The 25,171-nt window shown below is 45.9% G+C and overlaps 1 protein-coding gene across 14 annotated transcripts in view; it reads left to right on the top strand.

Moving 5' to 3' along the window:
- Window positions 1-301: 301 nt before the first annotated feature.
- CAMK2D (calcium/calmodulin dependent protein kinase II delta) overlaps window positions 302-25,171 on the top strand; it is a gene marked incomplete at its 3' end in the record, with an annotated part of 206,572 nt that continues 181,702 nt past the window's right edge. For 13 of the 14 annotated variants that reach the window (XM_081077256.1, XM_081077266.1, XM_081077260.1 and 10 more), the window contains exons 1-2: window positions 461-666; window positions 1,861-1,955. In XM_081077256.1, the coding sequence (XP_080933382.1) occupies window positions 602-666; window positions 1,861-1,955 (160 nt within the window). In that variant the 5' untranslated portion in view covers window positions 461-601. Of the gene's footprint in view, window positions 667-1,860; window positions 1,956-25,171 lie in introns of all 14 variants that reach the window. The other variant, XM_081077257.1, reaches the window with a different exon arrangement.

Here is a 25,171-nt window from a genome sequence, read left to right as displayed (position 1 = left end):
CCCACCCAGCTTTCGGTCCCGCCCCACCCCCAGGCCCCTCGGGCCAAAAGCCCCAGCCCCGCCCCCCGGGCCCGCGCTGCCACCCGGGCCTTTGGCTGCGCCCTGAGCCTCTATTTCCGATCCCGGCCCGCGGCTCCGCCCCGTATCCAGACCCTGGCCCTCGGGGCGGGATCCCCGGCCCCGCCCCCCGCCTCCCGCCCCGCCCCCGGCCCTTGGCCACGCCCCGGCTCTGCCCCGCCCTCGGCTGGAGCCCCGCCCCGGGCCCGCCCCGGGCCCAGCCTCCTCCCGGCTCCCTCCCGCCTCCGCCCCGCCCGCAGGCCGGGAGATCATCGCAGCTGCTGGCTGCTCGCGGCTCGCCCCGCGCCGGCGGTTTTCCATTTGCAGGCCGCTGTTACCGAGCGCGCTCCCCTGCATCTGGGGGCCGGGGCTGGAAGAGGGCGGCGCGGCGTCGGGAGGAGCGGCGGGACCTCGGCGCGGAGGAGCAGGAGCCCGCGCCGCCCTCTCTGGTCGCCCCCGCCCCGCGCGCCCCCCGCGGCCGGCCACTGTCGGGCCCGGGGACAGCCCGGCCGGGGACAGCGCCAGCCGGGCAGCCGGCCCGAGGATGGCGTCCACCACCACCTGCACCCGGTTCACGGACGAGTACCAGCTCTTCGAGGAGCTCGGAAAGTAAGCGCGGCGCCGGGCGGCGGGGGCGGAGGAAGGGCCGGGCAGGGGCGCGGGCGCCTCGGGGACCCTGCCCTCGCCCGCGCGCGCCGAGCCCAGGCGGCCCGCAGCCGCGGCTGGCAGCCGGCGACGCGCGTGGACGCAGCGCAGACCGTTCTGTGTAAGCCGAGATGCCTCCGGAGCCGCGGGTCGACCACGCGCGGAGCGGGGACGCGCTGTCCCCGCGGTGCGTGATGAGCCCGGAGTTCCACGCCCGACCGTGCCGCGCCCCACTGTCACGCTCGCCCGCTGGCTCCGTGTTATCCCCTCGCGGGGCTCGCGCGCATCCCCGCCGGCCCGGGAGGACTTCCGCGCGGGGGGCGCCCGGGTGGCCTGGCGCCGAGCGCGCCTCGACCGCGGGGGACGTGCCGGGCCCGGGCCCCGCTGGGGACCGCGATGCTGCTCTGCGACTTAGGCGGCGTCCGACCCGAACCCAGTCCTCCGCCGCGGTTTCCGCTGTCGGCGATGGAAGGGTGCGCTTAGGTGTGCGGTGTGGTTTCCCGCAGCTCAACGCAAGGAAATGGAAGTATCTTTTCAATGGAATGAACATTGTATCCTCACAGGTTTATGTATTGTTTGCTGTTCGAACATGGAGAATATGTCGGAAGTGCAGCTTTATTTAAATCTCTCCCCTCCCCCAGCCCAAAAAAGGACACACAGAAATCAGCACACCAGAATTCGTTAAACCACACAAATGTTCCTAAGATTTATATTTTAATGAAAACAGTCGCCATGTTTATTTACTTGGAGCCACATTAATTTTTTTTTTTCCTACCAAAATAAATAGGCAGCAGATTTTTGCTGCTCTTCCTCAGCTCTGCTCTTTGCAGGGTTTTTTCTCAGCATTTGGTGCTGGGTGAATGTGAATTGTCAATGGTTTTCAGGTTTCGTGGGCAAAGAAAAGCCTCATAACTGGCATTTCTTTTGTTTTTGTTGATTGATGTGTATTTCTGGGTAAATAAAATTTTTAAATTTACTTTTATTCCTCAGCATTAAAGAAGGTCTAGGTTTCCATGAGGAATTGCTCATTTCCTGGACGTTACTGTAGTGCACTCATTTGAAAATTCACTGAATTCAGTACAAATGCCCAGATTGGTGTCATTTTCAATGACTCTCAGAGCTGATTATATTGATGACCTGTTGATTTGTGGTTTCCAGGGGCGCTTTCTCAGTGGTGAGAAGATGTGTGAAAATCCCTACTGGACAAGAGTATGCTGCAAAAATCATCAACACCAAGAAGCTCTCTGCCAGGGGTAGGTGTTGGCAACCACACGCGCGATTAATTTCGTATTTTTCATGCTGACTGTTGGTTCTCGTGTATCATGTAGTTGTAACTGAATTATAGACTTAGGTATTATTACATATTGACATTATTTCCTTCCTGAATGCCTCTTGGTCTGTACAGTTTGAAAATAAATGAATATAATTTAATTGTTATAAAAATTTTATCCTATGAGCAGTAACAGAAATAACTCTATTTTAAAGCAAATAAACGTCACTAAGTGAATTTGGCCTTTAGCTGTACTGGAAAATAACATCCAGAAAAACGCTGTAATTGAAAAATGTAAGTCTCACGACTGTCATTATTCCCTTTTGCTTTTGAGAAGAGAAATAGGTCAGAGCTCAGCTGAATCATATATTTCAATTGTGGTTACACTTGAACTTAATCCATCGAGGTCTGTTTGACGCTAATGGCTTTGGGAGGAAGCATTTGACTGCTACATTCTAGGAAGTCCAGCTTGCTTTTCATGTTCTGCGTGCACTTCAGACCTTTCCTTCGTCTTCCACACTAGGCTTCTCACAGACTCGGAATGGATTTTGTACAAGCTTACTGGCCACAGAGACAGTTCATACTCATAAAATAGCTGTTGACACAAGCGGGGACGTGGCGGCCCTCCCTGCATTCCTGTCACTTTGGACTCGCAGAGGTGCTTTCACTGCAATGTTAGGCATTCGAGTTATTGTGCGCACATGTCGGAGGTGTTTCCGTGGGAATTTATGGTTTAATGAAAGAAAAGTGAAGTTAAAATGAACAGACTGCCAGACTGTAAGCCCGTGTCAGTGACACAGTTTATTTTAAGTACTGAGAAGAGCAATTCCGTTGGGTTTGTTTTCCTCACTTAATCTGCCTCCTGAAGAGCGCTGCTGCCTGGTGTCCTGGCGTCACTGTGCTCGGTCTCTGCCATGACTTCTTTCTCCATTGGTTGTGAATTCTACTTTTACCATGGATGTCAGGTTTAGACTGGCCTTTCAGTGTACTGGCTCCACTGGCATTTTTGTTCTGATGTCCTCCCCCTGCCCCCGACTTTCAGGGGTTCTGAGGAAGGTCTGTGTGTAAGGCGGCCAGCACCCCAGATGACAGGTGTGTAGGCTCAGTTATGGCCCTTCCCCCTTCTCTGACTCCGCAGGGAAGAGGACTTGCTGATCTGCAAATGACATTTTAGTGAAAAAAAGGGAAATGCGGAGTTCAGTGCTCTCGGTGCTTGTATGATTTCTTCTTTTGGGGGAGTGTCACTCCTTTGGGAAGCATTACAACACCTGTCTTTCTGTGGCTTTAAGTTTTTCCTGCAAACGAGTGAGTCCTGTTGTAGAGCATGTTTACTGATGACCTCATCACAGCCATCCTTCGCCCCCTGCTCCTGCTTATAGAGGCCGTGAGAAGGCCCAAGGACATTGTACTCCTCCTGTCACCTGCCCTCCATGTCCCTCACCTGCTCATGCTCTGCTTAAGGACCAGTCTGCATTCAAAGCCACCCAGCCCTTTCTGCATGTAATGCTTCCAGTTGTCCCAGATGCACTTAGCAGTTCAGAGGGTGGAGAGCCAGAAGGCGGGCTTCCTGTCTTCCCTCTGCGAGGTTCTCTCCTCTGACTTTGGTCCAGTTTCTGCGCCTGTTCTGTTAACACGCTGGAGTGAGGGGTGAAGGAGCAGATGCCCTGCGTGTGAACTTCGTTCCTCTTCGTTCCCTTACCCGGTAGCTGTGTGAGCCCGGGCAGCTGATGTGAGCGTCACTTTTGTCATCTGTAGCATGGGGCCATACTGGAACTCTCCCTTTCATCGGGGTTGTGAGGAGTGAATGAGTTCCCACGGTGTGGAACAGCTACTGCCACTCACTGGATGTTAGCTGCTGCGAGCTCATTGGGTGGTTGTAAGGAGTAGCCAGATGGCCTCCATGAAAGAATGTGAAGATTATAAATGCAGCGGCAGCCTCTATTAGCTAAGGGAACCCACTCTGAGTCTTGGCTCTGCTGCTCAGGGTGTACAGTTGGCTCAGTTGCTTACCTTTTCTTGATCGCGAGTTCTTCACCAATAAGATGGGGTGGGAATAACCATCAGGTGTCACGGGTGCTCTGAGGATTCAGTGAAGTGTAATGGGGATCACTTCTTAAATTGCAAAGTGCTGCAACAATTTTATCTGTTACTGCTCACCTGTAAAATATGACAGCACTTTTCCTTCAAAATATTCACTTTATTTTACATCACCAAAACAATTAGAGCTGATTATATAATAGAATATTGGTACCTTTGAATGTGTACAGTTGACTCACCTATACCCTAGTAAATTACAAGCTCTTAAAGGAAAAATGCCACGCTTCATTTTGTAACAACATTCCACAGCACTGAGAACACAGGATGGTTTGGTAGAGTGACCAGATCACATGTGTCTCTGAAATGGTTTGGAAAGGAGGTGCCTAGTTTGTTTCGAAGAGCCAAATACTGACTGTGAAGTAAACGGTAATGTAGTGTTTTCAGAGCATAGGCTTAAAAGATGAATTCTCCTTTAAAAACACTCTCTTCTCAGAATATAATGATCCCAAGACACAACTTTTATAAATAAATTAATTAAATAAATAAATATTTAAAGGGAAACGTAGAATGAAGTGCAAAATAGCCTGCTTTTTTTTTCTAAAGTCCTGTATTTGTTGTTTTTGTTTGTTTGTTTGTTTGTTTTGGCTGCATATGGAAGTTTCTGTGGAACATACAATATTTTTGTACAATTTTTTTTTTTTATTTTAAATACCATGCTTTGTAAATCCAAGCTTTAAGCCTATTTGTTTTAACGACCAGGCAGGTCCTTCAACTTAAATAATGGTCTTTAAATGTGACATTACAACTGAAAAGAAGGCCACTGTCAGTAATCATCATCTAAGACCATAAGGGAATTGCCAAAAATATGGCTGCGTTCCTGCACAGATTTGCACATCCAGTGACACTGTCAGCCAGGCATTTTTCCGTGCCTGGGTCGTACTGGATTTCCAGCAGACGGTCTGAGCTGCATTTCCTCTCAGCTGTTAGGCACCCACACCGTATTTGGGAGACTCAGTCTGCTGAAGAATTTCTTTCCTTTTGAGTTCACACTTTGCATACACAGCCTTCCTTGTGCAATACCCATCAGACAGATAAGTGCACTCATATCTAATTGGCTTGTTTTAAAAATATAAAATAAAGTAAAAAAATCCCAAACATGATGTTTTATATGTAATTTCTGTCTTCTAAAAAGTTTTTTTGTTAGGTAGAAATAGAAGACATGCTTAGGAAATGGTAGTGGTAATCGAATTTTATCTCATTTTTACCATGAGAATTAAAAGTTACATCAGTTTGATCCCAAATAGGTTAGTGCTCGGCAAGTGCTAATTTGGCCTGCTGTCTTGATATTTTGCCTATTTTGACATGATTATAACTAAGGTATTGTCGGGTTCTGGAAGGTCCATGCGCCGCTGGGGCTGAGTTCAGAACTGGTGGCTGACCGTCCTGATGGCAGGTGTCTTTAGTACATGGGATGGACTTCACCTTTTGAAGCTCCCTGTGGTGAAAGATGTTTTTATGGTCAGAATGACGTATTTTCATTTCTCAGTGTATTTTTTGACCATTAGAAACCACTTCTTATTACAGAGAGTCTGAGATGCCTGGAGTCATTCTTTTTATAAAATACAGTAAGTTACAATAGAAGTATAGTATATGCGGTGACAAGTATATTTTATCTCTGCTGCAGTGGAGAAGTTAGAAGGGGGATTCATTTTATATTTCTGTAAAACTTCACATATAATACAGTTAAATCATTTTGGTATTCTTTGATTTTACTAGTTTTGTTAATTCTTAGACTGATTATACTAGTAGAAGGTGGATCAGGAATTTATAAAACGATTTGACCACTTCCACAAAACTGGGCCTCAGCTATGAATTCTGAATGCTGCATATATGTCCCTAAGTCTTCTGTGTTAGAACAGGGACGTCGATAACTAATGCCTGTTACTTCTCCTTTTTTTGGCATTCAGAGAGTCCAGAAATTACTGTAATTTCTCAGCCTCATGGTTACTTGTCTTGAAGCAGAAGTAGAACTGAGATGGTGTAGATGAATCAGCTTGTTCTGAATATACATTATTAATTTGGCAATTTGAAACTAATTAGGCAAATTAATATTAATTTTTGAAAGTTTCCTGGCTCGAACACCGTTTTAAGAAAAATTAGTGAATCGTTTTCATTTTTGTACGTGAACTCTCTCCAACTCTTCAGTCATTGGGCCCCAAAGTGGCCTGTAACATCCTATCATTTTGTTCTTTAGTTATGTTTAATTGTGTTTACATTCGTACCTAAGCCTTGCTGTTAGGCATTTATTTTCCTCTTTTGGTGAATGAGAATATTAGCAACATTCAAAACCAGTTAGGACCAAAAGATAAAAGTGTGCGTATCTGTGTTTCCAGGAGATCATAAAAGTCCTTTCTGTGTGCACCATCACTAGGGAAGGCAAACTTCGTAGAATATGGTGGTCAGGTAGCTTTCTGTGTGCTGATGGCTAGTGTTACCTCCCCCTGACCAATTACGCAACAGACACAGCCCCTGAGAACCTCTTGTGTGTCCAGTTAGATCCATACTCTTCATTTCCATTGAAATACTGAATCACCTCAATGTCAAAATTAATAATTTAGTAGTTAATTACTTTTTATGGGTTCTCTTAATGTTAATTGTGAATTGCGGTAAAGCACATACTAGCATTTTCTTGGGCATTTAACTTCTTTTGTTAACTAGAATTTTAATTAATTTTTAAGTCTTCCTTGGGCAGACACTGTGGCTGGCCGACCGCCAGTGTCTCTAGAGCTGGGTTGGTATTTTTTTTAACATCTGTCCCTCTTCATTTATTAGGGCGTAGTGTGTACAATGTTATCTTATATTTATTGGTGACCAATTAATGATTGTTTGCATAAGAGGCTGTGGTAAAGCTTTTAAGTTACAGTATCATTTAGTAAACTTTGGTGTGATACAGTAAATGGAGTCTCAGCAATGGTTTTAGTCTAAAACATGATACCTTTATAATAGTAATTTATATTTCATGTTACTTTATGGATTACTAAACACATTCAGATACGTGTTTTTAATAAACATTGAAATGACTACAATGGGCAGAGTGTAACAAAAGTAAGATTTATGTACGCAAAGAGATGTCTAGGAGACATGCGTGGTGTTGTGAGTCTAGCGAATAAAGAGCTGTGGGTTTTCAAAGGAGGGGGAGATTATTCTGCCTGGGGGGTGAAGGAGGTCTCTGACAGGAATTTCAGTGAACTTTTAGAATTGTAACGCAAGTGGGGCTCCAGTACCAAGATGTAAGCAAACAATTTGGAGGGATTATTCAAAATAGTTTAAATATCGGATTATAATGAAAATGTTATTTTATTCATATGGTAAATTTGTTGCAACTATCAGTATAAAATTATTTTTAGAATAAAATAATTTTAAATGAAGTAGGGAAAAAATTATAGACAACAAAATTCCTGTGATTCTGGTTAAGGCAGATACAACAATACTTCTTAGGGTGAATTCATAGCCCTTTCCTGTGCCAGAACTTGTCTCTTATTCTGGGATGGGGAAACAGGAGTTTGGAGAGGAGAGAGCACAGCTTTTGTTGTTTGTTCGGTTTTGTTTCCAAATGTCTTATGGATTGTTACAATTTTCCCCAGAGCAACAGTATCACTGCTGTTTTCCTTCTGTGAGCCCCTTTCTGGGACTGCGTTCTCCTTTGAAATTCTTCAAACTTGGTGATTACCAAAGTCACTGATAATAATAATAATGACATAATAGAAATGTCCCTCACGTTACTTAAAGAGAACCTCGTGAGTGACAGGTACATATCGAAGTGACAGGTATATATTTACAAGACCCTCTGTCTTATTTAACCCACACTGCATCCTCCAGCGAGATGAGACCATCTCATCTCTGTTTTCAGATAGGGGAGCTGAGGCTTTGCGTGCCATCGTTAGTAAGCGCAGGGTCAGAATTTCAGCCCAGTTTCCTTGGGCTCTCCAGCCAGTGTTTCAGCTGGTCAGGTCTTTCAGCTGGTCACATCCCACTGATGGCTCACAGGGAACGCAGCCTTTCTGTGTGGACCTGCCTGACCTCCCAGGAACGGGACTCCTTGGTGAAAAGCACTGTCTCCGCCTCTGTGTTTGCCAGTGCAGCATAGAGAGTTGAGTATTTCTTTGGGAAAATTTATTTGGAGTTCCCACTTGTGAGAGAAGATAGCGTTTGGATTGCTGCATTAACACCAGATCACACTGAAGCTTGAGATCTTCAAGGGGTCCTCCTGTTGTTTTCTGGAGGGGAAGCAATGTCGTGAAAAATCTTGTTAAGAATGGAAGGAAAATGGTTGCAGAAGATTGCAGTGTTTTGTAAACTTAATTCATTACCCGATTAAAAATACCTCGATTCACGGCAAGTTGCTGATATTACTTCTTCTGCATGATTCACTAGCTGCTGAAAAGAAAACTTCAGCCCTTAACCCAAGTCCAGAAAAACCTGCTCAGGAAGGCGTCTCTCTGGCTCCCCTTGTTCAACCAGAGAAGATGGGAACACAGGTGTGTTTGTTTCCTCTTGGGCACACTGTTGTGTGTGTCAGATTCATACAAAACTGTGTCAACTGAAAGAGAAATACTAGTGTCATGTATCATATTTGTTGGAAAAACAACTCTTAGGTGCGCAAGTGGGTATACAGATGACATTGTCACATGATGCGCATGTTCAGCTAATTGCTCTCCTAAGGTCTCTACTTTCCGTAGGTTACATAGGGATTAAACTTTGTATTATAGAAATCAGATATGGGCATTTACATCATACGTATTTAATTATAAAGCAGCAGTCAAGCACCCAGTAACCCACCTCTCACATGGTCACCAGAACATTCCGTCTAATGGGGCAGCAACTCGTGCGCTCCCTGCTGGTACCTTACTCCCTGCAAGTGTTTTAGGGGAGAGACCTTTCTTCACACCCTGAGCTGTTTGATTCCCTGGCTAGTCTCAGTTGTCCAATCAGTCACCACTGGGAAACTATGCGGTCATTATCTAGGTAAACTGTATTTTACTTTACCTGTGTTTTATCTGTACAAATTCAAGACATAAACTGCCTTAATTCTCACATATTAGTTATATTATTTGACGCTCTCCCTTAGAGGTAGGGAAGGCTTAAATTATTTGGAATTTTTTTAGCAACAAATTATTTTCCTTCTCTGTCTTTTTGAAGAAATGCCATTGGTGGTGATGAATACACATTGTAATGAAGCAAGAATAAGCTATTTAAAACTATCTTATTAAAGGTAAATATGGTAAGTGAACATGAATCAGATTTTTCTTCTGAGAGTTGAGATATGCCACGATACAGCTTTAGTGTTAAAATGTGATGTTTTGAGAAAGGAATCGTTTTACAATTTTTGGAGCCTATGTCCGGGATAACTTGAATTTCTGCTGCAGTCTCTTCATTAGTAATCCAGGCCCCAACTCTCCCTCCTGTGGGTAGAGCCGTGATGTCCCCAGGTTCCCACATACCTGAGCCCTGGTTTTTAACCCATCTCAAAACCCTTTCCATCTCTCCCTCTTTTTGATTTAACCATTTGGATTTGAGCTGTCTTTTCTTCTTGATTCACCTCTAAAAAAACTTCTCAACCAGGTTTTCCAGCTGATAGTTGCCACATTGTTCATTCATTTATTCAGATCTTCATTAGACCTTTTGGGGCCCACTCTGCTGGGCATCTTGATGAAGCCCTCGGATGTGCAGATGAAAGGCAGACATACCCCTGGAGCATTTCGGGTCCAGCATGTGGGGACAGCCTGGCAAACAGCGCAGGTCGTGGAGGCTGTGACATGGGGCTCTCCTGTAGACATGGCTGGAGGAGGCGGTGACCCAGAAGGCTTCCCGAGGGCACCTGTGTGGGATGTGCCTTGAATGATCAGCAGAGAAGGGAGATGTGGTTTTCCCGGCAAAGCGAGCAGCTTGTTAAGGGAAGGGAGAAAGCACCACTCCACCCTCCAGATGGAATGGACACGCCTGTCCTGTTGCAGTCCTCTCTCCTTGACGACCAGTTCAGGTGCTGTCTCCTCCAGGAAGCCGGCTCTGACTTCTTCTCCACCTCTCCTCCCTTCCTCTCGCCAGAAGTGACTTCCCTGGTTCCCTGAACAGCTTTCTCATGTTTCTCAAGGAACTCATGCCTCCATTCCCCCTCGTGCTGCAGTCCTCCGTATCTCAGCATAGTGGGGATGGCTTTCAGCTCGTCCTCGAGTCTGTGCCTCACACAGTAACTACAGCATTGCAGACACTCGTAAACGTTTGTTGAATGAGTGAATAAATAAGATTCTGTCTCTCGAAATCAGCGGATGCCTAACGGAGATCTGTGATACAGAAAGGAAGTGAACCGAGCGGGGGCCTCGTGTCAGCGACATGCGCTCACTCCATCAATCAGCTTCTAATTCTCAGATGATTTCATCATCTCCTGATGGCCAGTGAGTCTTTGTTGGAAAGGGTTTGTGTAATGCAGTAAGTTTTCGAGCAAGGACATGCACATCCTTGCTGCTCTGCCGATGGGGGACTGCCTCAGTGTGGGGGTGACAGGCTCCTGGCCTGTGGGCCCAGGTCACGCACGCCATCCTTAACTGATTCTAAAAGGACTGGCTTTTAATATTTTGATCCGTTCTCCAGAGGTGCTTACTTTTTCACTTTTAAAGAGGCTCATTTTTAAAAGCGTTTTGATGATACTTTATAGAGTTTTGGATACACAAGTGATGGATATTATTTGCCCATAGAGATTATGATTTTTCAGTACAGGCGGTTAGGCCAGCTGTTATAACTGCTGTGTCTGGCCGTTCGGACACTTGATGGGGTGCTGGAAAAAGGACTTGTTTCAGTGTCAGAAGGCTCTGAAAGCAGAGTGCAAGTTTTCAAGTGCTATCTGTGTCCCCTCCAAAGGTTGCTGTGTGATGTGTAGCACGAAATTGGGGGTTTTGCAACTCTATAACTTTCAGTACACATACCTATATAGTATGTATTTTTTTGTTTTTTTTTAAGAAAACATGCTATTCCTTTCATAAAAGCACTCCAATAATATTTTTAAAAGGCTGTAAGCATGTTGGCAGAAGTGATTATCTTAATTAAGCAAATTATATGTGCTTTTATATTAAAGACTGTACATAAATATTGGTTAAGTACAGAGAGAATTGTACACTTTGCACATACCACTAAAATATATTTTTGATTATTTGTTACTAATTTGTATGAATGCATTTAAAGATTATATTGTAAATATGTATTTTAATTACAAAATCTGGGGAAATACAGAAAAATAGAAAAAAGAGTTTGGAGTTCAATTTCCCCAACCTCTGTTAACGTTTTGTTTTCTTTCACGTGTCAGAATACTGGACTAAAATATACAATTTTGTGTACTGTTTAATATTATAAAATTTCACTATGTTACTACAAATCCTTTGAATTCTTAAAGGATTATAGTTCACTGAGTAAAACATCAGTTTAGTATTGCTAGTATTTTTAAAAAAACTTTGTTCTTTGCTATGATAAATAACATAATAGTAAATATTATTCTGTAAAACTTTTTCAGATTTCAGATTCTTTTCTTAGGAAATAGTTATAAAGGAGAGTTTATAGGTTAGAGGCCTGAACTTTCAAAATTCCTGACAAATGCCGCCAGGCCACACCCTGCTCTTAGTCGTGTGCATTTCCACCCGTGACATTTAAGCATGCCCAGAAACTGAGCTCTGGGGAGCACGACTCTGAATTTCAATTTCAATGTAACAACAACACAGAAAACACTGATCCTGTTCCAGACCCTCGGCTGGGTCCTGGATAAACAAAGTAGCTGGTCAGAGCCTTCAGCTTGGTGGAGTCGCTGGGGACCCCGTGACAGCGAGGTGGTGGGAGGCGCCGTGGGCGTGCTCACTGCTCCCGCTGCTGGGCTGCTAAACGGGAAGGGGGGACTTACTACAGGAGCGGGTGTCTGAACTGGGTTTTGAAAATAAGCAGCTTTGAATTTAACGATGGCTAGTAAAGATACAAATCAATAGGATATTATTAAAAAAGATTTGTGAGAAGCAAGGAAATTAGAAAGTGTCAATAAAGTGAACTCAAAAGTAGATAAATACTTTTTAATCCGGAGTACTGGACTCACCAGTATAAAGTTTCATGAAAGCGTGCAAACATTTCCCCCCGTGACTCCTTCATGCAGCCAGATCTGTCGGGAGGCATGAAGTGAGGTGGGATTCTGCAGCTCTCAGTCATCGGGGATGAACAGCTGAGAAGAGAAGAATAGCAACTTCTTACCAGCCTCACATTTTGTTTTATTAAGCTTTGGGGCGATACCAAAAAAAAAAAAAAAAAAAAGGGATTAAGTGGAAGATAAAGGACAGGAGGATAATTAGAAATTTTTTAAAAAATCATTTGATATTAAAAGTGCCCTAAGGAATCCGTTTCTGTTTATAACAAGAGAAGCTATGTAGCTTCTCGGTTGCCATATTGGATTAATGACTGTTGCAAAAAATATTTGTAGGTTTCTGTTCAAAACCAAAAGTATGATGTCTAAAAATGGCTTTGAGATCATTCGGTGAGTTCTTGAGTTCCCGGTGTCTAGAATACTTCCTTTCTGTCCTTTACAGATATTAATGGAATAAACGAAGGAATAAAGGCATCCAGAACTACATTTTATTATGAAAAATGAATACATTTAGGGGCCCAGAACTTAAATATGATTTTGAAGAAAACCTTAAAATTTAACAGTCAGATGCATTCTGTGATATAATTTACAACTTAGCACCAGCTGATGGTTAGAAAATAGCCCTTCATTTCCTTCACTTAAATAGTGAGAAAATCTCTTATTGATTTAGAAGACGGCTTCGATTTAAATATTCAGCCTCCTGAGGTAGACTCAGCCACGCAGTATTTCCCCCTATTTTCAGAAAGATCTTAGTAGCTATATATATAAAAAAATTACCTTGTAAGATCTCCCCAGTTGTATTAACATTAAGGGCTGTGTAACTTGTAGTCCAAAGGGGAAACATTGCTTTACTCCGAGTATGCATATGTTTTATGGTGGAATGTTCTCGAGGGGGTGTGGGAGCTTTGTAGAGCAGAATGCTTTCTGTTGACTTCAGAGGCTGGGAAAACCCCTCAGTCCAGACCACAAGTGGAATTTCTGAGTCAGCGTCCACTCCTGTTGTGTGTGGTCTCTGGACTGCAGGCCAGTTTCGTTCTAGTAGAAAGGGAGACAGAGAAAAAGCTGTCCGAGGGAGCTAGCTGTTCGTCTCCTGTCACTAGGACTGAGGCCGGCTTCTCTCTAACGTGCATGCTTGGTCATTGTTTTTGTGTAAAGAACATTCTTCGGGTTGACTTTTTCCTCCTGTGTTCTATGTGTCTTTATGATCGAGGAAAGGGAAAACAGACTACTTGTTAAGCCGAGGTCTACGTGGAAGCAAGGCAACGTGTACCATCTTGTAGTGACAACACCAGTACTGGGCTGCCTGTGGCTCTGCACCCTCTGTTTGTGCTAATAATCACTAAAGTGCCTGTCATCTGCCAGGGACACCACGACGAGAAGCCCCAGGATGTGGGCAGGGGTGGCTGAACGACGGCGCAGTCTATCCTTTAAAATAATGGGAACTCATTGGAGTAAATACTGGCAATCTTTTGTAAACTTGAGGAAACTATTTTAGGTAGGAGACTCGAAGATATACGAGTAGGTTTCTGTGTGTGTGTGTTAGAATAATCTGAACCAAACAAATCCAGGTTTAGAGATGTATTAGAAATCTACAGTGAACAGTGGATTTCTACAGTGGTCAGTTTTAAAAATAGCACTTGGCTTTGAGAGTCCAGCGTCTGTCCACTCGGCATGCACACCTCTCATACCTTCTGTAGCAGGCTTTGGGGAGGAAGGGGAAGCGAGAGCGGAGTCCTGCAAACTTCTCATAGCTCATGCTTATTTAGCATCTTTCATTCAGGGCCTGAGACACTTCTTGACAGGGTCCCATGGCGCTTCTGGGTAGGAGAAAGGCAGGCGGGGTGCTTGTGCCTGCTCTGCAAGGCCTGTCGCCCCAGGTGCTTTTGATGCCAAGTTGGGAACACCAGCTTACATATCATGGGGACCTGGGAGAGAGGGCCCCAGGACGTGACTGTAAGCAATGAGTCATGGACTGGCACAGACTGTGAGGAATCAGCTTCTGAAATCTTCAGTTGATGGAAGACGAGGAGTGAGGTCACAAGGGTGACAGGTTTGGGGAAAATGGGGTTTTCATGGAAGAAATTGAGAAGTCAGAATCAAGGACTGATTTTGATGAAGGAAGATGGTGAATTGACATGTGTTTGAGGTACAAGCAGTCTGTGTGTTCAGGTTGAAGTATCTAAAGGACTTGAAAACTGGACGTGGTCCGTGAGCAAGGGCCCCAGGGAGCAGTGAGCTGTACCTGTAACTGTCAGAGGAGCGGGGCTCTGCTGTCAGGTGGCCAGGATTTAGTACCTGTGTCCACCGCTTCCTGGGCCTTGTGACCTTGGGCAGCCTTCTAACTTCTGCAGGCCTGGCTTTTCTTGTCTATACAACTGGATAATTGATGTAGCTGCATTATTTGTGAGTCCTCTGCGTGGAGATGGTGCTCAAAGCTCTACGCAACGAGAGAATATGGGAAGGGAAGAGGGCAGCCTGGGACCGTGGCTGGCGGCACCCGCATTCTAGTGGACGGAGGAGGAGGGGGCTAGTGTCAGAGAAGTGGCAGGAAAGGAGAGCATGGCTATTAATGTTCAATGTTACAGAGATGCAGAAAGAGATGGAGACCCAGGAAAGGCTTGGCTGATCGTCCAGCAGAATTTTAGGAGCGCTGGGGAGGAGATCCGAGTGCACTGTGTGAAGTAGGACAGGTGTCTAAGAAATGTTGGCTGAATAGATAACAGAAAAAGCAACGGCTTGCTGGGATTAAAGATCGCATGGAGATAACATGTAAAATCCTTCTTGTTTAATAAAATACTAAAAGAGAGAGATGCTCAGGAGTAATTTCAGGGATTAGCCCAGTCAGGGGATTAACTTTGGAGGAAGAGAAAAAGGATCAGTAAGGAATAGAAAGGCTGATACTCAGGGGAACAGGGTGTGGTTATTGGGGACAGTCCTGGACACTTGGCTGTGAGTGGGGAAAAGGACATTTTTGCTACTCAGGCACAGGACAGTGAGACAAAGCATCTAAGCTGACACCATCTGGATGGAGCAGTCACAGTTCAGCTGAGGCCGGAGAAACAGCAGGGCTGAGGGCGTCAGAGGACAGACGTGTGCTGGTCTCGGGGGGCTGCAGTATGCCAGGGGCCCTGAGGGTTGCATGGCCTGGACCCCGGGCCTCACCCTGGGCATCACCGTGGGCCTTGATCCTGGGCCTTGACCCTGGGTCTGACGCTTGGCCTGAGCTGGGCCTTGACCCTGGGCTTCACCCTGGGCTTCACCCTGGGCATTACCCTGGGCCTGATGCTGGGCCTGACGCTGGGCCTGACGCTGGGCCTCGACCCTGGGCCTCGACCCTGGGCCTTGACGCTGGGCCTTGTCGCTGGGCCTTGACGCTGGGCCTTGACCCTGGGCCTGACACTTGGTATGACTCTGGGCCTTGACCCTGGGCCTTGACCCTGGGCCTGATGCTGGCCTTGACCCTGGGCCTTGACCCTGGGTCTGACGCTTGGTATGACCCTGGGCCTTGACCCTGGGTCTGACGCTTGGTATGACCCTGGGCCTTGACGCTGGGCCTGATGCTGGGCCTCGACCCTGGGCCTCGACCCTGGGCCTGACCCTGGGTCTGACCCTGGGTCTGACGCTGGGCCTTGACCCTGGGCCTTGACGCTGGGCCTGATGCTGGGCCTCGACCCTGGGCCTTGACCCTGGGCCTGACCCTGGGCCTGATGCTGGGCCTTGACCCTGGATCTGATGCTTGGTATGACGCTGGGCCTTGACCCTGGGCCTTGACCCTGGGCCTTGACCCTGGGCCTGACCCTGGGCCTGATGCTGGGCCTTGACCCTGGATCTGACGCTTGGTATGACCCTGGGCCTTGACCCTGGGTCTGACGCTTGGTATGACCCTGGGCCTTGACGCTGGGCCTGATGCTGGGCCTCGACCCTGGGCCTTGACCCTGGGCCTCGACGCTGGGCCTTGACGCTGGGTCTGACGCTTGTTATGACCCTGGGCCTTGACCCTGGGCCTTGACCCTGGGTCTTGACCCTGGGTCTGACGCTGAGCCTTGACCGTGGGCCTTAACCCTGGGCCTTGACGCTGGGTCTGACGCTTGGCATGACGCTGGACATTGAACCTGGGCCTCACCCTGGGCTTGACACGTATGCCCTGGGAGCTTGGGCTTGGCCAGCAGTAAAGGAGAAAGGCTTTTTGTGTTTGTTTGCTTTGGTTTGATATTAATTTCCCTAAATTTGTACAGTTAGTAAGATTAGTTATTCTCCCCATTTCCACCTCTCCTCTCCCCCAACACTGGGAAAACACTAATATATTTATTTCTCTACAGATTCATTCATTTTGGACATTCCATATGAGTGTACTTCATGTAGTCTTTTGTGACTGGCTGCTTTCATTTAGCATACTATTCTCCATGTTTTGGCTTTCTTTTTGTTGAGTAATGTGCCATGGTGTGGACAGGCCACATTTTGTTTGTTCATTCATCAGCTGATGGACATTTGGGCCTCCGATGAATAGCACTGCTGTGAGCATTTGTGTCCAGGTTTATTGTATGGACTTCTGTTTGTATTTCTCTTGCACGTATGCCTAGGAGTAGAGGAAATACTGTATACACACACGCATGCATGCATGCACAGTGAAGAAATACAGTGTTTGGGATGGAGATGGTACCCTGTAGTGTAGCATAGGAATAACTGGGTGCCAAGCTGGTTAATTTGCCTTTGAACACATGTCCCGGGAACAGACAGGCTAGAAAGTGTCATCATTTCGAGATTTTGATGCGTGGAAAAGAAATGGAAGTAGAGTTGCAGCGTGAGGAGGTGGTTAGGACGGTTCCCCTTTGTGTATAAGGAGCAGATGTCGCGCAAGGAGGGTTCTTGGTGGAATCACTCGGAATAGCTGTGCCCAGAGTTCAACATCGTTCCGTGTCACAGAATCGTCAGTCCAATGTGCTAGTTGCTGTGTGTTCTCCTCACTCATGTCACCTGTTACTAGGAAGAACTTGGCGTGGGGTCTTTACTCGTCTTATGGCTTTTGTTGGAATGTGGATGCATGTGGGGGGGTGTCGTTCTGCGGACTGACTGGCAGGTGGGGTAACGCTCTCATGCCGGCCCCCATCCCGTCCCTTGCGGGACATGTGCCTGTTCCTGCCTGTCATTGCTATGTGTGGCAGGGACCCACAGTCTGTTGACACTGGTGTGATGTTTGCCAGACTTCTCATTTTGGGTGGGGAGCTGTTGGGCCTGACTGGGCCGTGGGGCTAGGAACCAGGGGACGTTGTCCTTCACTGAAGCCCAGGCTTAGTGTGATAATCAGTGAGAAGCTTCCATCTTCATCTTTTAAACTGAAGAGTGTGTTCAGGATTCCTTGAAGGTGTAAGAGTGCGATGCCCTGCCCCCCTTTCCCGTGGGGGTTTGAACCAGGGCCCTCGGTCCTTTGGGCTACACTGTGTCGCTGACCTGCCAACACTGCAAGGTTGGCCCGTAGGGAGTGTTTCCAAGGGCGGGCTTCTCACTGCTTTGAACAGCCTAGGAATGGAAAGGACTGAGAGAGTGGCCTTTTTGAAGGGATACTCTAATCCACGCTTTACATGTATTTCCACATCATTAAAAACTGTACTTTGCATTAATGGCAGGGTTTCTGTGGACGGGTTCTGTGTTGTCATATGTACAGTCAGACGGGCATTTCCAAGTGCAGTGTGTGTTCCCCGTCTCGTCTTTCATAAAATGCTGTGATTAACATTGAAGACCAGGCTGTGTCCACGGCCTTTCACTTGGCCTTTCAGGACTGACTGATGTGGCAGTCGTGGGGCAGGCCATGTTGGAAAGTGGCCTCGATATCGAAAATGGGGAATTTCTGCTAATGATCCTGCATCCCAGCTTTTACTGTTATGTTTTTATTCAAACATAACTATATGGTTTGAATAAAAGTATAAAATACCCATTATGTAGTTTTTGTGAAAACACGCACACGCGCGTGCGGTATTCCTGAGGGGAGATACAGGGATTATGAAGAGCACCCCTTGTGTTTGGTTGCAGTCCAAACAGGACGACAGCACAGTAAAAAAATTTTGTGTTCACTGATTGTGCAATACCCTATTTTCAGTTTAAAGAATCAGGTTGGTTAAGTCAGCTGGAAATATGTAACTGGCTGATGTCCACACGTTTCTCTCCCTTGTGGTCATATTCGGCTGCATTTGCATAGCCCCATGAAACCATCATTCGTGCAGCGCGGATCGGAAGGCAGCATGTACGGACCTCCTTGTGTACATTTGGGGCCAATTTCCAGAGCACTGTCAGAAAGCGAAAGACAGCGATTTCATAAGTAGGAATCCATCATTTCATCTAACCTGATTTTCTTCCCCTCACACTGATTTTCTGAGAAGCACTTTGAGTCTTCACTCATTCTCGTTGGTCTGTAGGAAATAAAAGTGGTGATTTATCAATTCTTTTTCCAGAGTTGGAAACTGATTTCTCACATCAGCAAGAGGACCTCAGGCAATTTGCTGAACGTTTTGTTATTTGGAAGCCTAATTTGGAGTTGTGGGAAATAATGAGAGAATCTGCAAGGCACATTGTCTTAAAATCTACCATTTCAACCATTTTTTAGTGCACAGTTCTGTGGCATGAAGTCTATTCACACTGCTGTGCAGCCATCATCACTGTTCATCTTTGGAGTTTTTCATCTTCCCGAACTGAAACTCAAAACCCATTAAACAACTCTCCAACCCAGGGCACCCACTATTCTACTCTTTGTCCCTATGATTTGGTGACTCTTGGTAACCTCATCTAAGAAGATTTACGCATATTGTCCTTTTGAGACTGGCTTACTTTAACACTGAGCACGCTGTCTTCAAAGTCCATCCAAATTGTCACAGGCACGAGAATTTCCTTCCTTTTTAAGGCTGATGATATTCCATTGTAGGGATGGACCACATTCTGTTTATCCATGCATATGTTGGTGGCCACTCGAGTTGCTCCCACCTTTTGGCTGTTGTGAATAGCGGGGATCTCAGTGTTCTATCTGAAGCTCTATATGATCATTAAACTGAACATTCCTTTTTATTAAATTTATTGGGGTGACATTGGTTAGTAAAATTACATAGATTTCAGGTGTACAATTCTGTAATACTTCGTCTATATATCCCATTGTGTGTTCACTACCCAAAGTCACTTCTTTCATCCCATATAAAGAGCGTTACATTGAACAATCTAATGGGTGAAATAAAGGCAGGAAGGGAGGAAGGAAAATACACATCACATACATTTTATGATTTTGATTTCTTTGCTGTACACAGGGATGTGTGGGGCCATTTTACCCCAAGATACTTTTATTAGTTTGTAAACAGCTTACCTCGACTACTCTCCGTGAACAGAGGTGTTGTGGTGTGTGCCTCACGATGTGTATTTCTTTACTGAAATGAGGAGCGGGGTCCTGTACACTGTGCACGTTTGACGTGATGAGGGGGTTGGCATCCCAGCTCCCATTTGCATTGGACTCTGTTTGCGTTTGGCAGTGTGATGTCAGAGGTCAAGGGGAGCCAGAGGGATGCCTTCGCCGTCTATGATCCTTGCTTGCAGTACCTGTTTTTTCTTTTGTCCTTGGTCTGGCTTTCACAGTTACTTTTCATTTGACTGGTTTGGTCATATTGATTTCAGTATGAATGAAGGGGTGTCGTTTTGCTTTCAGATCTAAAACGTGGTGCGCTGTTGTTGAAGGGATGTTGGCGTGTTGAGACCCTCACTGCAGGGATGTGGGTGTTGGCTGCCGGCGAGCCTCAAGGGGTATCGCTTCCTGAACGTCCTGCAGGTGCCAAGTGCAAAGGCGCTAGAAGGGAAGGGATGCCTGCTGCTTCCTGTTTCACTCGTTTTAAAGCAGTAAAGCAAAACTGAAACAAGCTTTGATTGAATCCGGTTGATAAACTTTTGCAGCTAATTGCCTTTAGAAACAGTGTCTGTTAAATGCTAGAATGTATCAAAGTACGGTATGCACACTTTTTTGTTTCCAGGACTAATCTAGGTGAAGAGTTTAATATGTTTCATTGGAATTAATGTGTTTAATATGTGCACTTACTATCTAACACTAGGTACAATAAAACAAAATATAACCCCATTGAGGAATAGTGTCTAAGAAGCCTTTGGAATAAGTTGAATGACTTGGAAGACCTGATTGTGTGTGAATATTTCGAAGCAAAATTATGAGTGGGAAAGAAAGCCTTTCTGAAAAGCCCTGTCTTGAGTTCTGTTTTGGGTAATTTTTAAATGGTTTTGTATTTTTGAGGGATCTGTTTGATCAGCTGATCAGATCTTAGCTCCCCCTGCATCTACCTGATAGGTTTACCATTCCAAGGTGGCAGTGGCCTCAAATAGGCTTCAGCAGCACTGGGGTATTAGTGGGTGGAGTCTTTTTACTCTAAGGATGAATCAGGTGGACTTGTCGCTCAGTAGGGGCTGTGCCTGTGGGGACACTTCTTCCTGAACAGCCTGTACTGTCCTTGCTCCATGGTCACATGACGGTGGTGGAGCCCTCTTACATCTTTCTGATGCTCTAACAAAGAAGACAAAAGGATAGTTTTCCTTTTTATTGTTTCTGATCTTCAACATATTAGCTATTTTCTTTTGTAGTTATAGGCCCTCTTATTTTCTGTTGCTGTTTGCAGAGGTGATAGTGCTAATATATAAATATACTTTCCCTAATGTTACTTGGCTTTTAACTGTCTACACGAGTCTCCTTTTTTTTTTCTTTTTAATTGTTTTATGTTAAATGTAAAACTTCCCCAGGCACCTTATTGATTCTTAGAAAGTTGCTGTTTATTAAGTTACTACAGCTGTATTTTAACCTTCCTGAGATCCTTTCTTCATCAGTAGAATGGGAATAGTAACCTTTGGCCTGTGTATCTCTCGAGGTTATTGAGAAAATTAAGTGATATAATATGAAAACACTCTGAATTGTAAATCACCATGTATATTTTATAATTTCATATAGTTGCATATTATACAAGTTTTTTAAAGGCAGAATTTTACAAATAATATTCCCTATGTTATTCTGCTGAGGTACATGTTGTGCTCTTGGTGCTGGCAGCTTCTCTGACAGGCAGATAACTTCATTGGGTTTTGTTTTGTGTTTTAGTTCTTATGTGTCTCAGATCAGTTTTGGAATCCACATTATTAATTTGGTGATTATACATTATAGCCTAAGAACTGTGCCCTATAAAATAATTTTAAAATGATTTTTTTCTGACTCTCCCCCTCCCCCCAGGTTATTAAGAGTGAAATTGGTTAATTTTTTTAAGGCATTTAAAAATATTAAGTGGAGTGTTCACATTTTATTGTTTTCCTTCTGTATTAACACGCACACATATGTTGCATTTAGAGAGATACAAATGTGTTCACGGTAAAACAAGTTTTCCCATCAGCTTTTCAAATTTGTTGTGTCTTGCTGATTATGAAAGCATCGTCATCGTAATAACCAGTCTTTCTAGGATGTCAGCTGGCTCTTAAATGGTGCGGCTGCTCGGACCTCCCACCCTGTTGTCAGCAGGTAATACTAAACAATTGAAAGATTTGCTTTGCATGCTGAGGAAATGATCTGTATAAATGCCATCCATTCGGAAAAATTACTTTTGAAACAACTAAATTCAAGAGCTTAGTATAGCAATAAAAATAAATGCATGAATAAATGCATAAATAAATAAAATACCCTATGTGAGAATATGGTGGAATGTTGTCCTGTACTGTGCTGTCGTGATTCAGTGAGGGTACTGCCCTTTCTCCCCATCACCACCTCCGAGTTTCATCAAGTGGAAACCAGCACAGCTTTCTCATGCCATGCCATGTGTTTTAGAAAGAGCTGGGAAGCAGAAAAAAGGAAGTTAAACAACTGACCTAACTAATCTCTTGTTACCAACATCTAGAGGAAGGCGTCTTACTCTTGATCTTCTCGGTTTCTTAGGGATTTTCTGTGCAAAGATTTTGTTTTATACTCTCAACTGAAAGCTAAAACACATGAGTTACCCTTATTTTTTTTAAAAAAGATGTTAAACATGAGAATTGCAGACAAAATTCCCATTCTTTCGTACAGTCACAGAAGTCAGGTGAGAGTCTTTCTGAAAGTTAACGTTGAAGTTATTTTTTCCTTAAAAAACATTTTTTCCTGTCAGTTCTGTGTAAAGGCTGAATGGAAACTTGTTCTCATTTGCACATATCTGGCCTCCCGGCTCACCGGCGGCTGAGTCGTAGACAAAGTCACTGTGTGTATGTGTTTGAGAAGGCAGATGTCAAGTGATGACCTCAGGAAGAGGCCATTATAATTAGAAGTGTGCATCACTGTTTACTCAGGAAGAAAATGCCATTTCTATACTTTCAAGGTACATGCCTGAGCAGAGCCTGTGTTTCTAAATTCAAAAATAGTGAAATGACCCTTTGCCTTTATGTAAAAACATGTTCAGTGACCCTTGTTTTCCATAGCTCTGCTTCTAGGATGGTAACCAAGCTTTCGACAGAGTTGGAATCAGCAGATTGAACTTTGGTAATTTCACCGTTGTTGGCATTTTACCTGACTTTGTGCTCGTGACTGATCACTTGAGTTTTCTTTGGTTTACCTGCAGATTTTTCACTCATTTAAAACACAAGTGGCTAACAAAGTAGGATGTTGTGTTTAGCAGTAGGAGAGGATTCGTGCCTGCTGACAACTGCTTTGAAGCAGACCAGCGTGTGGTTGCTCGTGGAGCTTTCACTCGTGGTGGTCGTGTCGTGCGGCTGTTCCGGGCACACGAGCGTCAGTCGCGCCCCACAGGGTTCAGGAGCACGGGAGCCAGTACCCACGGGCCTGGGCGGTGGCCCCCTCGCCACGTCCATGTGCGCACATGCAGCCCGCATGCGGGGCCTGTGTCACGGGGCCTGTGTCACAGGCACCCACAGCCTCAGGCCCAGGCTCGGCCGCCCTGGCGGCCGGCAGCGCCCTGAGCAGCGCCCATGTCCGGCCCCGGCTCCGCGGCTGAGGGGGGTTCTCGCGGGCCCATGCCCCACGGGTGAGGCGCTGAAGCCCCACAGCGGGGCGGCTGGCTGTGCCAACTCAGCTCCTTTTGTCCCAACAGTGTGAGGAAAACCACATGTCAGCAGTGGCCGCGGAAGGGCTGCCCCAGAAGGAAATGTCCGTCTCTCAGCGGGGCCTTGTCAGATGGAAGCCCCACGAGAGCGAGGACGCGCGTGGACCCTCCCCTGCGCCGTGGGGACCGGCGTCTTGCCGTCCATGTCCCCTTGGGCAGGACCTGTGGTGGCAGAATGGCTCGGCGGGATGGGGCCGTCCCCGCAGCTTCCCTGGTTCCAAAGGACCAGTGTGGGCCCACCACCCTCGTCGCTGGGGGACTCCTGGCGGCCTCGTGTTCCTGCACATGGACTGACGTGGAAACACGTGAACTGCCATGCACTGGATGGCACTGTGAATTAAGGCCGTTTTGATGAAAGGTCCATTCACGTAAAAGTTGTACTGAATTTGTGAAAGCTCAACCAGTCATCCCACAGGCACCGCAGCTGAGTGGTGACACTCGGAGGGCGTATGTGCCCCAGGGGCTGGCGTCACTGCTGCCTAATCTCAAAGACGAGGACACGGGGCCCACGGCAGTGAAGTGACCTGTCCGTCAGGGTCTGAGAGGGAGACCAGAGCTCGGCTCCAGGGCCCTGGGGCCCTTCTCCACGGGGACGGCAGGTGGTGTAAAGAGGACAAAACCCTTTCTCGGATTGCTGGTCGGAGTTGGAAGTGGTTTTTCTCACCATTAGGGAGCAAGAGGCAAGGAATAACTTGATTATAGAAGATAAAGTATTATTACACTGTTAATTTCTGACTCCCTGGGGGCTCATTAATAATAGCAGAATCATCATTTTGATAATACTCAAACTTTTAAAATCATGTTTACGATTATGATTTTTTGTCTTTATAAAGCCTGAGAAGCAAGTAGGGAAGGTCGGTGAGCCTACTTTTCACCTGGGACTGCTGACACAGGTCCAGGGGGTGACCTATAGTCGCAGAACCAGGTCTCACTGCTGCTTCATGTCCGTCTCCTGTGCTGTGACCCTGCCGCATGCTTCTCTTTTCTGTGTTTTTACTGAGGGGCAGACTTACGGGAAAGACGCTGAAATGCTTGACTTGGCTTTCGCCAGCGTGTCTTAAAAAGAATCATTGGTCAGCGCATTGAATGTGATGACTTTCATAACATCTGAGGGTCGTATGTGCTGCATTGTCTAAGTCAGTGATTGGAAATATTGGTCCCAGAGTAACTGCTGAACAAGAGGAGTTCTGCTTCTGATCATAAGACTTTAAGCCTTAGCACTGTCGTACGTTGGCACTGGGTATGTGAGTGTCCCCTAGCACGATGTGTGCACAAGTGCTACAGGAATAAGCCTGGTGGGACGCTCAGTCCCACAACCACTGTGCAGGCAGCACGCCAGGGAATGGACCCGGAGCCAGCAGAAGGAAGTTGCTGTGGGAACAGGACTAGAGAGCAACAGTTTTGAGCCTTTCTGTAGTCAGCTGAGGGAATCACTGTAAGGCCCAGAGCTCCTTGGAGTAGAATAAGGACATGTGTGAGGAAAAGGGGCCTGGCTGCAGGCCTGGCTGTGTTACAAACACTATGGTTTTGGAGTCAGATTCCAGATGAACCTATTCAAGGTCCGTGTTCTTCTACAGTGTGTGCGGTTTGCTAGAAGAGGTCTTTACAGCAAGTAAAGTCATGAGTGCCAGTAAAATGCCTCTGAAAAGCTGGAGGACCTCTGCCATTCACATGGAATCCTCCACCCTTACAAGACGTGGTGTCATTGCTGCCCTTGTCACTTTCATGCACCGTGTCACTTGGAAGAAACTGCTGCTTAAATGAGCATGAACGTCAGAAGTGAACAAAACCATGAAACAATGAGCTTAGAGGAAAGTTGACGAGTGTACGGCTGACATGCGTTGCCGGCTTTGTGGACCATGTGGGTTCCATGATTCCTAGAACCCAGGATGCTGA

This window comes from Rhinolophus hipposideros (genome assembly GCF_964194185.1).
Source record: "Rhinolophus hipposideros genome assembly, chromosome: 16".
NCBI lineage: Eukaryota > Metazoa > Chordata > Mammalia > Chiroptera > Rhinolophidae > Rhinolophus > Rhinolophus hipposideros.
Note: the sequence above shows the minus strand (reverse complement) of the source record. Positions and strands in the feature narration are given on the sequence as shown.